The sequence below is a fragment of the Lynx canadensis genome, chromosome D1, assembly GCF_007474595.2.
Source record: "Lynx canadensis isolate LIC74 chromosome D1, mLynCan4.pri.v2, whole genome shotgun sequence".
Lineage (NCBI taxonomy): Eukaryota > Metazoa > Chordata > Mammalia > Carnivora > Felidae > Lynx > Lynx canadensis.
The window spans coordinates 53803301-53820164 of NC_044312.2; the positions used below are offsets into that span (position 1 = coordinate 53803301).

The 16864-nt window shown below is 47.1% G+C and overlaps 1 protein-coding gene across 1 annotated transcript in view; it reads left to right on the top strand.

Annotated features, from left to right (window-relative positions):
* The window catches only part of TENM4 (teneurin transmembrane protein 4), a 219023-nt gene that overhangs the window by 140216 nt on the left and 61943 nt on the right, over positions 1-16864 (top strand). The window contains 3 exon segments of the mRNA XM_030332936.1: positions 8046-8165; positions 13111-13372; positions 15972-16239. Of these exon segments, the coding sequence (XP_030188796.1) occupies positions 8046-8165; positions 13111-13372; positions 15972-16239 (650 nt within the window).

A 16864-nucleotide genomic window follows, 5' to 3' on the forward strand; every position in this document is an offset into this window, starting at 1 on the left:
AGTGAACAGAAATATTTTGAAAGGAATCTGTTTTTCTGGGCAGTAGGTCCAAACAGGAGGGTTTAAAATATTCAATAACCATGTTTTAAACAGAGTGCTGTCTTCCAGGCTTTGATGTCCCATTTATAGAGCACAGGCAGAGGAGATTCTTAAGGGCCCTAGGATTCTCAGAGTGGTAAGTCAGCATCGGTTTCAACTTCAAGCCACCAGCTGCATTAGCCCCTAACAAGAGAATCAGCCTGTTCTTTGAAGCTTTGAAGCCAGGCGCTGACTTCTCCACTCCAGCTATGGAAGTCCTAGATGGCATCTTCTTTCAGTAGACGGCTGTTTCATCTCCATTGAAAATCTGTTGAGTGTAGCCACCTTCATGAGTTATCCTAGCCAGATCTGGATAACTTGCTGCAGCTTCTCCATCAGCACTTACTGCCTCGCCTTGCACTTTCGTGTTACAGAGACAGCTTCTTTCCCTAAATCTCATGAACCAATCCCTGCCAGCTTCCACCTTTTCTTCTGCAGCTTCTGCACCCTCTCTCAGCCTTCAGAGAATTGAAGAGAGTTAGAGCCTTGCTCTGGAGGATTTGGCTTTGGCTCAAGAGACTGTTGTAGCTGGTTTGATCTTCTATCCAGACTACTCACACTTTCTCCATACCAGCAATAAGGCTGTTTTGTTTTCTTATCATCGTGTGTTCCCTGGAGGAGCACTTTTAATTTCCTTCATGAACTTTTCCTTTGCATTCACAACTTGGCTAACTATTGCATGAGTCCTAGCTCTCAGCCTACCTCAGCTTTTGTAGCGTGCCTTCCTTACTAAGCTTAATCATTTCTAGTTTTTGGTTTAAAATGCTGGAACACCTAGGAGCCATTTTATGGTTATTAACTGGCCTAATTCCAACATTGTCGTGTCTCAGTGAATAGAGAAGTCTGAGTAAAGGGAGAAAGACAGGAGAGCAGCTCAGGAGAAAGACAGGAACAGTCAGAACATACCCAACATTTATCCATTAAGCTCACCATCTTACATGGGCATGGTTCATGGTGCCCCGAAACAATTATAGTAGTAATATCAAAGTTCACTGATCACAGATCACTATAACAAATAAGATAATAATGGAAAAGTTCGACATGTTGCAAGAATTACCAAAATGTGACACAGAGACATGAAGTAAACACATGCTGTTGGAAAAATGGCACCAATAAACTTGCTTGTTACAAGGTTGCCACAAACCTTCACTTTGTAAAAATGCAGCATCCGTGAAGCACAATGAAAGGAAGTGTGCCTGTGTGCATTTTTATCCATTAAACCTTGCACTAACTGCATATGATTAGTATTAGCTAATGACGGCTGCACATGTGTATAATTTATTAATAAATATAAAGACATCCAAAAAGCCTGCTCAAAAATGTTTACAAAAAAGGTGTATACTCAAAAAGAGCCTTAAGAACCCTTCTCTGGTGATGTGAACTCTGATTTTTTGAGGCAGCTAAAACAAATTGAGATTCTCGATTACTTGGGTGTGTATGTATGCCAGATGGTAAGTAGTTTGAGAGGTGAAGTGACTTTCCCAGAGTTCTCATGGATAATGAATGATGAGTCCTTAGACTTTCTTTTCTCACCTTCCCAGTGAGAAGTTTAAAAGTTTAGGAGGAAGGTCTCTTCTAACACATTATGACCAGTGGGTTCCCAAGAATTTGTTTATAGGTGGAAGATGTCAGGCTAGAAAAGCTAGTGAAGGAAACTGAGGCAGAGCCCTGCGATGGAAAGGCAGAAAGAGAGGCCAGCACAACAGCTAGTGTGTCCAGGCTGGAAGGAGGGTCTTGGAGGCTACAGTGTGGATAAGGTCAGGCTTGGACAGAAACCCCCTTGCTGGGGTGGTTTGACAGCCCCATGAAGTGGGTTTCTCATTTGGGCCCAAGTAAGGTTCTTACAAGATGTTGAATAAAGTCTAGGAGATGCTGGGAAGATCGCCAGTCAATCAGCAAGAGCTAGCAGACAACAGTTTAAGGGTTCTTACAGGTCAGGCATATAAATCTGTCTAAAGTATGTAATACAGAGGAGTGATTTTCATAAACGAGTGGCACAGGGTATCAAATACTTTAAATCAGAGAAGAGCTAAAGTTACCTTTTGCCACCTAGATCCCAAGTGATTGTTCCGTTCTCCTGAATACCAGTTTCCTTAGCTGTTCTCATTTAATAACTAAAAGTTAAAGCTGCAGGTTTTCTCCCTTCATCTTCCTTTATCTGCATGCATAATAGGCATTGAATAACAAATCTGACTCAATTTCCGGCATTCGTTTTTTGTGTTCCTTTTTTTTTTTAAGTTTTCGAAAAAGAGGTACAGATAGGAGGCTATAGATTCAAGGTAGAAAGACTGCAAGCTGAGATGGCGTGGATCCTCCAGGGGAAGGAACCCAGCCTTGGGATGCAGTTTGGGCTGATCAACTAAAAAGGCCCAGCCCCTCCAGCCCTCGGTTCCTTGGCCATATCCCCATCAAGGTCAAGTAGCTCTGAGTTCTCAGGCGTCACCCCCACCCCCTTCAGTGACAGAAACACATCAGTTCTTTATTCGTTCAATGAATAATTTATCAAGAGCTTACTCTGTGCTATGCATTCAGTTTCCAGGGCAAATACCAGTTTTAGTGGAGGCTCTCTTTTGCCCACTTAGACATGAACATCAGTTATGCCCAATGCTAAGAATATAGCGGTGAAGGAGATGTGGCCCCTGTCTTCAAGGAGCTCATGGGTCTGCCTGGGAGGAAGATTGCCCCAGTGGTTTTACGGAAGTAGGCCAGAGGGGTGGGAGTGTGGGGTACCACTCGATGAATGCAGGTGGGTTTCAGGTGAACAGGATAGGTAGAAGTTTCCATAGAGAGCGAACAGTTCGGAGGTAAGTATCAGGATTGTATGAACTCCATGAAGATTCTAAAGCTAGGGATGATAGGGCTACTTGAGCTAGAATGGGTAGCACTATATTAATACCATTATACATATTTTTTAAAGATAATTTATTGTCAACTTAGCTAGCATAGAGGGTAGACAGTGTGCTCTTGACTTCAGGGGTAGTAGATTCCCGTGATTTTCGCTTACATACAACACCCAGTGCCTATCCCAAGTGCCCTCCTCAATGCCTATCACCCATTTTCCCCTCTCCTCCACACCCTCCCCCCATCAACACTCACTTTGTTCTCTGTATTTAAGAGTCTCTTATGGCCTGCCTCCCTCTCTGCTTGAAACTACTTTTTCCCCTTCCCTTCCTCCATGGTCTCTGTTAAGTTTCTCATTCTTAAACATGCATTGGATTCTATTTGACATCAGGATGGGAAAAACTTCAGCTACATGGGCCGCTGAGAATGGAGGTCCAGAGAGGTCAGATGATTCTCCAAAGTCCTATAGTTAGTTACCAGAGTCAGAAGTAGGAACCGACTCCCTGCCCAGGGCGCTTCCCAGCCCATCCCCTACCCCCCCCCCTTGACTGACAGTTGAGGTTAGCTTCTTATTTGCTTGATTTTGTTTCGAGGTGTTTCTGTCTCTCCAACAGTTTCCCCTCTTGACTCCCAACCTGGCCGCTGTACTCAGGAAGCAGTCAGGCAGATCTTCCTCCTCACTGGTGTCAGCAAGGGCACCTCAGTCAGGCCCTGAGCGTGATTGGACTAATGCCAGCTCATTTGATGCGCACCCCCACCCCCTTGGCCTGGCACGAGCGCTCCTTCCTGGCAGAGTTCACTCAACCTAATTGCCTGTTTTGTGCCCCAGCTGCCTGACATATGCCAAACCCATGTGTTGATTCACTTATGTCAGAGACAGCTACACTCAAGCATTTCAGGTTGGCTCTGGTGAGCTCCAGCAAGCAACCGGGGATAGTAATTCCCGCATTTAAAACCCCCTCATCTAACACAGTACACAGTGCCTAGCTTATTAAGCAGGTGCCCCGGTTTTTTAATTAGAGTGAATTTTAGTGGCTGCAGGTACCTAAAATAGTAGTAAGAGTAAAGATCTGGAAGTCAGAAGTCCTAGCTTTGAGTGTCCACTCAGCCAGTTTTTTGCTCTATGACCTTGAGCAAGTCATTCCTTTCTGAGCTTCAAGTACTTGATCATTTCTCCCCTAATAGACACTCAGGGAGCAATGTCCGTGCTTGCCCTAGCCCCAGGGGATGTGGTCAGAGCCCTCCTCTGACTAGCATGCAAGCATGTAAGACAGCTATGTAAATGTGAATGATAGAATTCTGTGACTGTCACGGTCATGGAGAGATCCTTGGAAGTATCTAGGGGAGCCTGGAGGAAGAGGTGATTAGTTGTGCCAGGAAGACTTGGTATCAACCTCACTGAGGTGATGACAGCTTAGACGGGACCCTGAGGACAAGGAGAAAATAATACCCCAAAACTCGGTTATGCCCAGATAGTGACCAAAGGAAAGCAAAACCTGTCAAATATAGGACTGGTGAGAGGAGGGTCATATGAAGCAGCCGGAAAGCCAAGTTTGTGATAACACTTTGCACCCCATGTTACTGACTTCTTGCCAAGGTGTGGTCTTCCGTTGTAGAATTTCACGGTCCGAGCATTAACTAGTTGTCAGCCACATTGACCCTTAGTGTGGGGTCTGTTCCCATGGCATACAGAAGCCGAGGGCTCATGCCCACTTACGAGAACTGATTGTTAAATGTTCAGGAATTTTGCAGGCTAGTTTTTGAACACTACTCTTATGAAAAAATAAAGTGTGTGAAATTAAAATTAAATAAATTTTATTAAAAACAAAGATAATCAACACTCATCACTTCCTAATTATTTTACTATATTCCACTATTCTCGTTCTCCTAAGTTTATTAGGACTCTTGTGTCTTGTGGAGGAAGGACTTGGTAATAGGGTCCTACTGTGCATCTCTTCCCAAGTCTGGGTTCAGTGACATCTCATTAATAGCATGAAATCGGCCAGGGTGGAAGTATTTACACCACAGAAATAGGCAAACGCTACCAATGAAAGCTATTTTTCTTTTGAAAGCCAAGTATTAAATGTTTACCAGTATACCACGGGTGGTATCCATTCAATAAATGGGATGAAGGAAGAAAGCATTTGGAAGCCCAGGACGCACATCTTTTCACACCTCCCTGGACAAAAAAAAAAAAAAAAAAAACACAGCATGAGACACATTTCAGAGGCCTCCACGGAGCCGACTTCCCCCATCTCCTTTGTCCCAGAGAGGCCTTCGTGTTAAATTGGTTTTCTTGACAACTGAAAATCATGGTTAAACAGGAGGAGGATGGAAGTGTTTTTCTCCAGGACCTAATTCCTGAGCCAAATGCCTGTTTTGGCAAAAGGCCTCTGTGGTGTACAGGGGTACAGGGAGTCAACTTAATCTTCTCCAGAACCCAAGCAACCCACGGGACCCTGGGCTAAAATTACATCTGCTCTGGCTGGCCAAAGTGAAGGCTACGTGATAGCCAAACGGTGCTGATTTAACATTTCCCAATGATCAGGAAACCTCCAAAGAGAGATCAGTCAGAGGAGGCTGGCCCGCATGTGTATGAGGGGCAGCAGCCAGGGCAGCCCCCAAAAGGAAACCATCCCCGGAGGGCTAGTTGCCATCCAAGCAGAATCTGAAGGCACATATGTCAGGACAAGGCTGGACAGTCGCCAGCACCAGGATGAGATCTGTTAGTAATTCTTTGGAAGGACAAAGTTCCAGCAATAAGAAATTCAATTTTCCTCCATTAAAGAAGGCATCTCTCAGTACCAGCTGAATACAATTGATGGAATAAATCTTTCCCATTAGTGGAGAGATAATTTCACATAAATGTATTGGGAGACCTTCAGAGCAGGACTGAGAGTCTTTGCTGAGCCTCACCGCTTAACTTGTTTGTCGTGTAATTGCATTTAGACCAAGGGCCTCGGAAGGAAACCGCTGACTGAATTAGCATTAACCAGATTGGGTGTAGTGAGGTGAGGTGAGGTGAGGTGAGGTGGGGTGGGGTGGGGTGGGGTGGGGTGGACGGGGTGGGGGAGGGGAGCTTGATGCATTGTGGGTAGTTGTTCTTGCCTTCTGAAAGGACAAGCTGACACTAGTGAGACCAGCTGCTTACAAGCCTGGTGTTAATTGCTTTTCTCATCAAACAGAGAAAAGTTTATCACTCTAGGAAGGTAGAGATGTAAGTACCCAATGAGGCAGAGGCTGTTTGAGATCCTTTTTTATGAATGCCCATAGGTCTCATCAGTAGCCCTTCTCCAAGCCAGAAAAAAAAGCCATCTGAACAGAGGCAGATGGAAAAAGTTGTCTGGATACTCACACCTGGATATGCACCTCAGATCTGGCTTGTCAACCAGGGCTGTCTCCCCAGTGCCCTGATGCGTTAGAATGTTGACACCACTGAGCACCTCCTTTTTCTCCCGTTGCCAGTGGTAAACAGAATGATCTAAGTTGGGCCCGGAGCTGTGAGCCCTGCATGTGCGGCTCGGCTCTGCCACTACCCGCTGCGTGACTTGGGGCAAATAACGTAACCTCTGTGGACCCGTTTCCTCTTCTTCCACCAACTCACTGATTTTCCAACAGGCTTTTCTCTGGCCTCTCCAGAGACGTAAGAATCCAGAGTTGCCTTCAGAATCACTCCAAACCTCTTATTTCGTCTAGAGAGATGTGGTTTCTGTTTTCCATGTTGAGGTCCTTATAAAATATCATCTGGTGGGGCGCCTGGGTGGCGCAGTCGGTTAAGCGTCCGACTTCAGCCAGGTCACGATCTCGCGGTCCATGAGTTCGAGCCCCGCGTCGGGCTCTGGGCTGATGGCTCAGAGCCTGGAGCCTGTTTCCGGTTCTGTGTCTCCCTCTCTCTCTGCCCCTCCCCCATTCATGCTCTGTCTCTCTCTGTCCCAAAAATAAATAAACGTTGAAAAAAAAAACTTAAAAAAAAAATATCATCTGGTGAAAAGGTTCCATTTCTGATGTATTTCTGATATATTTGAAAAACCATCATTCTAGATGATCTCTAATTGCCCCACTTATTTACTCAATCCACCATTGTTTTAAACAATGACCTAGTACTTATTAGGCATTTCCAGGCACTACAGAGAGAAGAAAAGGAGTAGTCCTTGACCCTGCCCTCAAGGAGCTCACGATCTAGTGGAGAGGAGGACTGTGTGCAGTGTGGCAGGGTATCTGGGTGTTTGTGTCAGGTTTTGGAAGGAAGTGACTAGTCTAATTAGGGTCATCAAGACAGACTTCAGGGAAGAGGTGTCATTTGAAGCCGAGTCATAAAGGATGAGAGTGTTGGGGGAGGGGTGCTGGAGTGACACTGAGGCAGCTGGGAGAGCACTGCGCGGACACAGAGACTTAGGCAACACGTGCCTGACAAGTTGGGGGGAAACAGATGGTTTGTTGTCTGGGATATAGAGGGTAAGTGGGAGCGGGGATATTGTTGGGAGATGGCGACAGGTTCCAGAAACCACTCCAGGGGGATGCTTAGCATCTGCCCTTCTGCTGTGTCTAAAGCCAGACGAGAGGATGAGAGGATGTACTCTCTATCCTGTTCACTTTCTCAAGAGTATGTCCGCTTCCGCTATTTCCATTAGTGACAATAATAGCCACTGTCATTCATGGAGCTTGCTCTGAAGAAACAGAGTTTCAAAGAGCTGTCACATACTTTTGCAACTTTAGAGAGCTAGAAAGTGGCAGAGTCAAGAGTTGAACCCAAGTCTCATGATTCTGGATTCTCAAGCGTAACTCTGTAACTCGGCTGCTAACTCTGCTGCTGGTGTATCCCTCTTGTATCAGTTTATCCCCTTACTGCATAACATAGAATCCTTAGAAAATGACGTCTAGTAAGGTATCTACAAACATCTCCCAGTTATAACCCTTTAGAGGACACTTTGATGCCTTAAATTGAGTCAATATGAAAAAAAGAATATTACTCCTCTTACTCCTCTTGAGTAAATACAGTGAGCCCCTGGGTGCCCAGATATGTATGAGCGGCCTGCCTTCTGTCTTCTGACCTCCAAGGCTTCCCTGCCATCCAGGGTTCTAAACATGAAAAGTAGATGACGTCATTCTCTCTTCTCTACCCACAGGCATGCGTGTGTCATTCGTGGTCAAGTGATGACATCAGATGGGACCCCACTGGTTGGTGTGAATATCAGCTTCGTCAATAATCCTCTCTTTGGATACACAGTCAGCAGGCAAGATGGCAGGTAGGAGACCTTTTGTAGAGCAGGGTTAGTGAAGGTCGTGTTCTCGTGGTCTTGCCACATAGCTGCTGCTGGAATGGCAATGTGGAAAGAGAATGGGACTTGAATTCAGAGGCCTAGCTCTGCCACTCACTAGCTGTGAGACCTTGCACCTGACTCTGGCCTTAGTCCCTTTGGCTAGAAATTAAGCAATCTCTTCTCATTTGGTTCTCAGAGTAAGCATAGGGTACCTTATACATGTTATCCTGCTCAATGGCTTATAATATAGAGCACTGTCACATGGACCACTTTCCTCAGACCAGACAACTCCAGAAATGTTCGTATTCCTGCTGTGTGCTTTCCATCTACAACTGCCTAGGTCTGTGGAAGCCACTGGGTGATGACAGAACTCTGCCCCTCGGATCCCCACGAGAACAGTCGGTAGAAGGAAATAAAGTTTCTTCAATCACTCTAACTCTCCATTTGCTAGAACAATTAGACAGTTCTCCTCACCTCTCTGGGCCTCAACTTCTTCACTTATGAATGGTCCTAATACTAGCATCTCACAATTTGGTTGTAAGGATGACATTCCATGATGGATGAGGAAGCGCCTTGCACACAGTAGTGGTTTAATAAATCTTAGTTTCCCTTCCCTCCTCTGTTTCATTGCCATATTGCCAGGACCTAGCACACAGTAAGGATGCAGTAAATATTAGCAGTTTATTAAAAGTACAAATTATTAAATGATGAGGAGGTGATGATTGTGGTACAGGCCATTAGGAATATTTTGGAGAAAATGGAAAGAGAAGGAAGAAAGTGGAACAATTTAGGCTGTCGGTGGTGACAGGTCCTCGATTTTTAATAAAATCAGGTGGTGGCAGTCCATCTGGCTAAGTGTGGGCCCATAAGGTTGATTTTCACTCTGTGTTGGAAATTATGCTCCAGCCTGATTGATTTTAGCACCTCTTTAATCCAATATCAGACGTGAACATGTCCCGGCCGAGGTGATAATGAAGTAGAGGCTCATCTGTTTGTAGACATGTGTGCCTCTTAGACAGAGTGGCAAGCTTGGCTTGGGGAGCCCTCTCCCCCCTCCTCTCCCTGTGAATGGGAAGGGGCCCAGCTAGAAGGGGCTGGCGGCCAGTGCCAGGAGTAATCTGGCCGGCCCAGACCACTGTCCCCTGCCCCACACACCCTCCAGCCCAGGAAGCACGTCAGTGCAGATGTTCAGTACAGCATGGGGGAATATATCTTTCTCATGCTCTGTCTTCACTGCCTTCCAGCTTGGGGCTGCCTGCTAGATGGAAGTGGCAGATGTGAGCATTCTAGGCCACAGGTATTGTGGCTACATCATTACCTGCTGTGAAACAGTCATCAAGAAGGAGCCGTGAGGACTGCTCTTTTTTTGTCACGAAAGGTGTCCGTCACTCACATGAAATGGCAAATCGTCAGTCCTTTGCCTTGCTGTACTTGGTCAGAGTGGGTCCGTAAAACACTCCGGAGTCATGTAGGTTTGGTGGCCCTTGAGAAGAGCCCACTCCTTCACCTCCAGGCTTTGATTCCCCCTGTGTGTACTGCCCCTGTGATTTCCGTGGCCCCTTGACAGCATGGGGAGCCTGAGAGGCAATTGTCAGCCACACTTCCTGCATCAGTTTACTAAATCACATAGTAGGAACCAGAGTTGCAGACAGCTTGAGTTTCAAAGCAATTCTTAACCAGTGCTTTATGGGGCTTGAGTTTCCCTCCCAACTAGACACTGCATAATGGATAGGAGAGCCATTACTTACTCTCCAGGTGCCTGCAGATCCCCGTTTGTTATGTACGAATCTTGCCCATTTCCTTTCAGCTTCCCTTTCTTTCACCCTCTTTATCTCTCACACCCTGGGAGAACCCGTAAGGCCCGAGACATAGCCTGAATGTCACAGCGAGACATAGCCTGAATGTCACAGCGTATACAAGTCTGTGGACCAAGTCTAACTCAGCTCTCTATCCCTCACTTCCCAGGCAGGCACTGGGCTGCCCACTCTCGCCCGGGTCCCCGGTCCCTTTCACATACCCACCACACTGAAATACCAGACGTCAAGACTTAACTAGAGCCAAAGGGATCGATAAAAAGATGGAAAATAGAAGCCATGAAGAAAAATTTGTAAAGAATAGCAGACAAAAGGGGCGCCTGGGTGGCGCAGTCGGTTAAGCGTCCGACTTCAGCCAGGTCACGATCTCGCGGTCCGTGAGTTCGAGCCCCGCGTCAGGCTCTGGGCTGATGGCTCAGAGCCTGGAGCCTGTTTCCGATTCTGTGTCTCCCTCTCCCTCTGCCCCTCCCCCGCTCATGCTCTGTCTCTCTCTGTCCCAAAAATAAATAAACGTTGAAAAAAAAAAATTTAAAAAAAAAAAAAAAAGAATAGCAGACAAAAGAAGCAGTCCAGGCTCGCTGAATTGAAAAAATGGGGGAATACAGAGCATGATGCCCTGGGAGTGGGGCTCTGGGCTTTTCCCATTCCTTATCCCATCTGTCTAATTAATAACTGCCAAGTGGTTATGATCATCATTTTACATGAGGAGATTGAGGCTCAGACAGGTGACAGAAGTCACCTATGGAGTGAATAGCAGTGCTTAGACAGGCCCTGAGCTGTTTGGGCTTCGCCTGAGATCCATGCCTTCCTTTTGTGGTCAGACTCACATCCATATCCACAACAAGGTTTCCCTCCAGATGAACAGGCCCAGTTCTTGGCAAGATCCAGTCACACCCAGCTCTTGGCAGGGCCAGCTGCCCCTAGCCCACTCACCACCTTGAGAATATGTCTTTTCCGGTTTGTCTTCGCTTCCTCCCCACGCTCATGCTCTCGTGAAAGGAGCTCGTGAGCCGGGCCAAAGTTCTGTTTGATGGTTACAAATGTTCTGTCAAAGTACAGATGCTCTTCAGGTCTATGACAGGAAAGTCATTCTCTGGGTATTTCCCCAAACCATGGATATTCTCTTAGAGAGCCAAAACCTAAACTCTTGGTTCAGAACAAACTCCGTCACTGTTTATTGAAGATGGCACTGTCCTACTTCTGCTACCCAAGTATGGGCCTAGAAAGGGTTGAGTGAGGAGCAGGCAGAGTGGGTGAAAGTTTCAGCAAAGGACAAGAGAGTCAGGCTCCGGAGCCTAGAATCCTGAATCTGGGGGCATCGTCTGTCAGGAACAGGATTTGGCACTAGGTCAGGGCAGTTCATCGTAAAATCCCTGGGAGAGGGAAGAGCAAGCCAGAGCAGAGAGCCCAAACCTACATAAAGGTGAGGTCCTGTGTTAGAGTCTCTATAACCAACTGCACAGGTGAATGCTGGGTTGGTCTGTAACAACAACCCAAGTAGGAAGGAGCCTAGGGTGTTCAGTTCAGAAGAAACTGACAGCGTCATTCACACAGTCCTTCTGTAAACTATAAGCGACAAGCGCTGGGCTAGGTTCTGGAAAGAATGAGGAGTCATGCACCTGGGCCAAGCAATAAACATGTGACTCCTGGGCAGTGTGTGGTGGGCCAAGAGGAGGAGGGCACGTGGTGCCCTGAGAGGGAGGGAGCTAGAATTCTGACCAAGTAAGGAGTTTGCAGGAGCTCTCCAACCACAAGAACAAGATGAGGACAGGCCTTGAGAATGCATCCTCAGGTAGTGGCTAAAAGACTCTGTCCAGAGACATCACAGCCAAGAGGTGGCAGGTGGACCGGGCCACTGTTTCTAAGTCCTGAAGGACTGTCAAAGGCAGAAGGAGTCACCCCAACAGGTAGAACAAGGCCCAGTGGCTAAGTAGCTATAAGAAGAGGGACCCAGGCTCAATTCCGAAAATAACAAGTCCTAACAGAACTAACGGAAGATGGGACAGTCCTTCTGTGGATATAGCAAACTCCTCATCACAGGGAACCAAATGGTCCCTTGCTGGTGATTCCGTAGAAGAAAAGCATCAGACTGGGAGAGGGCTGTGAACAGTGGCCGGATGGCCACCGGCTCTCCCGGACACCACAGAGACCTCACGGCAGCAGGGAGTCTGGGCCTAGTCTTCGGCTTCCCTTTTCCACCTCACGCATACTGTCAGTTGTGCCTTTTTGTCATTCCAAAGGCCTGCATTGAGTAATCTATCATAATCAGAGCTAAAATTGCCGTAGGATCATAGGATCTTAGTGACTTAAGAATAATCCCTTTGAAATTTAAGAAACAAAACAAATGAACAAACAAAGAAAGAGGCAAAGAAATTTAAAAAAAAAGAAAAGAAAAAGAAAACAGACTCTTAAATACAGAGAACAAACTGGTAGTTGCCCGGAAGGGAGGTGGGAGAGGGGATGGGTGAAATAAAGTGGGTCAAGAGCACATTTATCTTGGTGAGCTCTGAGAAACGTATAGAATTGTGGAAGCATTATATGGTATACCGGAAGTGAATATAACACTGTATATTAATTATACTTGAATAAAAAATCCATTTGAACCTTTTCATTTTATATATTGAGAAAATTGAGGGTCAGAGAGGCTGAGTGATGTGCTCGAGATCGCAGAGTAGTTCATGGCAGAGGCAGGACTAGGCTTAGGGCTCCTAATACCAGGGCAGGACTTGTTCCACTTTATTCTGCTGACTTTTCACTGAGCTTCAGCTCTAAGGGTCCCTAGGTACCAGAACCACCATAGCAGAAGCTCATCAGCTGTCCTGTGTCCCGGCAAATGGCTCTCCATAGCAGTGATTATTAATGTTGGTTTTGGTAAAATCTCTGTAATGAACCATTTCCCCCAAAACCCATGCTTTATGGAATCTCTGTTACTGTTTGTGGTTATAGTGAAGTCTTTAGGTTTTAGGGTCTCCTCAACAAGTGCTCAGACCTTTTGGTGTAATTTTTGTCTCCTTTATGTCTCTCTTTGCCCCACCCCCACCCATTATCCTCTTCCTCCTCATCTGTTTCCTGCTTTTCCTGCTCCCCCTTTTTCCACCCCTCCCCCTCTCAAACAGCTTTGACTTGGTCACAAATGGCGGCATCTCTATCATCCTCCGGTTTGAGCGGGCACCTTTCATCACACAGGAGCACACCCTCTGGCTGCCTTGGGATCGCTTCTTTGTCATGGAAACCATCATCATGCGACATGAGGAGAATGAGATTCCCAGCTGTGACCTGAGCAACTTCGCCCGCCCCAACCCTGTCGTGTCTCCATCCCCGCTGACGTCCTTTGCCAGCTCCTGTGCAGAGAAAGGCCCCATCGTTCCAGAAATTCAGGTACCCAGCTTTCTTAGCCATATTTCTCTGTGCTTTTATTTCACCTGTGGGGTGGAGGAGGATCTCAGAGACAGGGGAAAGGGAGATCTCATCAGCCCACCATGCAGAATCCAGCTGCCAGACCCCACAGCAGCTGTGGCGTGTGATGGTCACCCCTCTTCCGTACTCAAAACACAGGAGCGCTGGAAGCTTCCTGGCACACTCAGGCATATAATAAACTCCCACTCCTTTTCCACTCTGCCATCCAGTTCACTTCCACTTTCCTTTCCCCCCAGCCTCCAATGTCCCCCTCTATCATCATTTCTGTGGAAAATATTTATGATGATAGGTTCTACCAACAGGAGTGGGACAGACAGGCATCATAATAAAGGTTCAGTGAGAAAATATACATGAGGCGCTTTAGCACAAGGTGTAGCACTCAGTAAGCGCTCAATAAATTTTCTCCAGTATTATTCTTATTTAAGATTATTTTACACACACTGTCTTCATGCCAGAGGCATGCTTTGGCTCAAATCTCTACATACAAGTGCTTTACTTAATTATCATTAAAAGGAAGTAATTTGGAAAGATACAGTCTAATCGGATTGAAACAAAGATAGATTCTTGGCCTAACAAAGCTGTGGAGAGTCAGATGTCTTCTGCCATCCCAGCCCAATCTCAGATGGCAGGAACAAAGGCCAAGGGAAGAGAGATGGCAGGGAGAGGTCCCAGGCTCGCTCGCTTGCCCACCAAGAGCTCTGGTCATGTGCATGTTAATAGGTTGCAGGGGCCTGTGGAGCAGGGAGCGTATACGCTTTCGTGTGTATGTTTCATGCCTGGCTGAGCAGTCATATCTGTGTGTGCGTGTGCATGTGCGTGTGTGTGTGTGTGTGTGTGTGTGTGTGTCCTGCTGATGGGCTTCTGGCGCCAGCCCACAAGGACATACAGCCATTTTGAAATTCTCATTGCACCCTCAGGTTGAAAACCTCGCTCCTTTTAGAGATTCGGCGCCGGTCTCCTATCTCAACTACCAGGCTGACCTTTCTTTTGAAATGGTTGTCAGCGGAGACAGAGCTTGCTGGAGAGAAGTAATTTGTTACTCAACCCTGGTTCAGCTCCATCTAGACATTTTCCCAGGAGCAGAGACTTTGGAACAAATGAGGTTAAAGGTCCCACCCTGTTCACAGCGCTCCCTGGGCTGGGTGTCTGCGAGCCCAGCTGGGTCACAAACCTTGCTTATTATCAGATTCATGAAACACATGAAAACAAGCTCCTAGGTTTTCCTGGCCCTATCATTGGCCAGCCTTCGCAAGCACTGGGAGATGTACACTGTAAAAGGTGTGTTGAAGATAAATATTTATGAGAGCGTCAGGATGACACTCGAACCCTGCCTGTGGTTCACCAGGGTATAGAGCCTGCTTTGTCTAGAAGCTGCAAGCTGATTTTTAGGAAGGTTGCTTTGCTTTAGGCCCAGTCCCTAAAATTTTGTGTGCTCAGAACGGGGTAGGGAGAGCTCACCCCCATATGTGATATGAAATGGACAGAAAGGAAAAAGCTTTCTTTGTGAAGGCCCAGTTTCTCCATGAACACCAGAGTAGAATAATCATTGTCCTTTTAATGGATACGTTAGCCTCAATTGATTTAATGTCCCCTTCTTAAAACAGAACCCAGAGCATCAAGCTGATAGAAGTTCTCTGCTTTCGCCATGTGCCTGAGTTTAAAGTTTCCATCTTGGAAATGAGCCCATTACATACAGGAGATAAAGTGCCACCTTCCCCACCATTCTGTTCATCTAGCACAGCATGGGGCACAGAAACTCCATGCCTCCAGTCTGACCCCTTTCTGTGGGTGAGCTGGAGGGAGGCATTGGCCACAGGCCCTTGGCAGGCCGTGCTCTCAACCCTGCATAATTGTTTGGCCAGCCTCTTATGGTCTCTGTTTATTTTCCTGAAGAGGAAAGGTATTTGAGGGTCTTATTTTAGGAAAGTTTTGAGGGAGAAACTGCCCTTGCTGAGGCGGCTGTCCGTATTAGTCTGAAGGAAAGTCTGTCTTCATATTACCCTCAGCTCCCAGCACCAGCACCAACGGCAGCAGCAGCATCCTGTTTACTGAGTACCTGTCATAGGCTGGGCACTTTATATGCGTGACCTCACTCAATCCTCACACTACTCTGGAGAGGAGGCTGACGTTCGGCAGCTTGCACGCGTTTCTCGGAGGGCATAGCTAGTGAACGAGAGGCAACATGATGATAAATATTTTACACACATTATCTCATGTGTTCCTCTCACTAATGCAGCAGGGTGAGCATCGTCATCCGCGTGGAATGGGGCAGGGGTGTACCACGTGGAGCTGGTCCGGAGCCAGGCCTCCTGACTCTTGAATCCCTCCTCTTCCCTCCCGTTTCCCCTTTGCCCCTCTTCCCCTCTTCCTCCTGCTTCTCTTCACACTCTGCCTCCCCCTCTTCTTCCGTCTCTCTTTTCTAGTTCCTGCTCCTCCTCTCCCTCGTCCCCCATCTCTGCTTCCTCCTCTACCTCTTGAACACCCAGAGCACATGGGGCTTGTCAGCCCCCCTCCTCCCACGAGTCCATGACCGTCACTTGCTGTGTAATCTGTCTTCTAGGCTTTGCAGGAGGAAATCGCTATCTCTGGCTGCAAGATGAGGTTGAGCTACCTTAGCAGCCGTACCCCTGGCTACAAATCTGTCCTGAGGATCAGCCTCACCCACCCTACCATCCCCTTCAACCTCATGAAGGTGCACCTCATGGTGGCAGTGGAGGGCCGCCTCTTCAGGAAGTGGTTTGCTGCGGCCCCGGACTTGTCCTATTACTTCATCTGGGACAAGACAGATGTCTACAACCAGAAGGTGTTCGGGCTCTCGGAAGCCTTCGGTAAGATTCTCAGCCCCAGGACTCAAGGCAATCCTCAGAGACACAATGACGCTTGGGGACGTGGGGCTCTTTTTCCACTTGCCGTGTTTCTTCCTCCTCCCTTCCTCTTCTCAGAAATTCCTACGGCTTAGTCGGCCTTCAAGACTTTTTGGTGGCCATCCGTGACCTAAGAGAATGTACTCAAAGACCTGAATGTGGAAAAGCTGATCATTTTTTTTAAAGGGGGTTACAAAAGCAGAAGGGCCCTTGAAAAGTGCTCTGGTGGTACGTGACAGCTAAAAGAGGCTTTGTGCCACGAAGATGCAGCTATGGCCCCCTCACAACCATCTGGCCTGAACTCACCCATGAGAAATGTGGGAGTCTGGGGCTCCTGGGTTTCTTCAGAGTTATTGAGGTGCAGGAGCTAAGATTCTGTCTTCATCAGGAAGGCTTGTTGGCCTTTTTACCTTATTTGCAATCAAAGAGGTTCTGTCGTTGTTGATGCTGTTGTTGTTGTCGTTAAAGTTTTTATTTGTTTTTGAGAGAGAGAAAGGAAGAGAGAGAATCCTAATCAGGTTCCATGCTGTCAGCACAGAGCTCAACGCAGGGCTTGAACTCATGAACCGTGAGATCATGACCTGAGCCG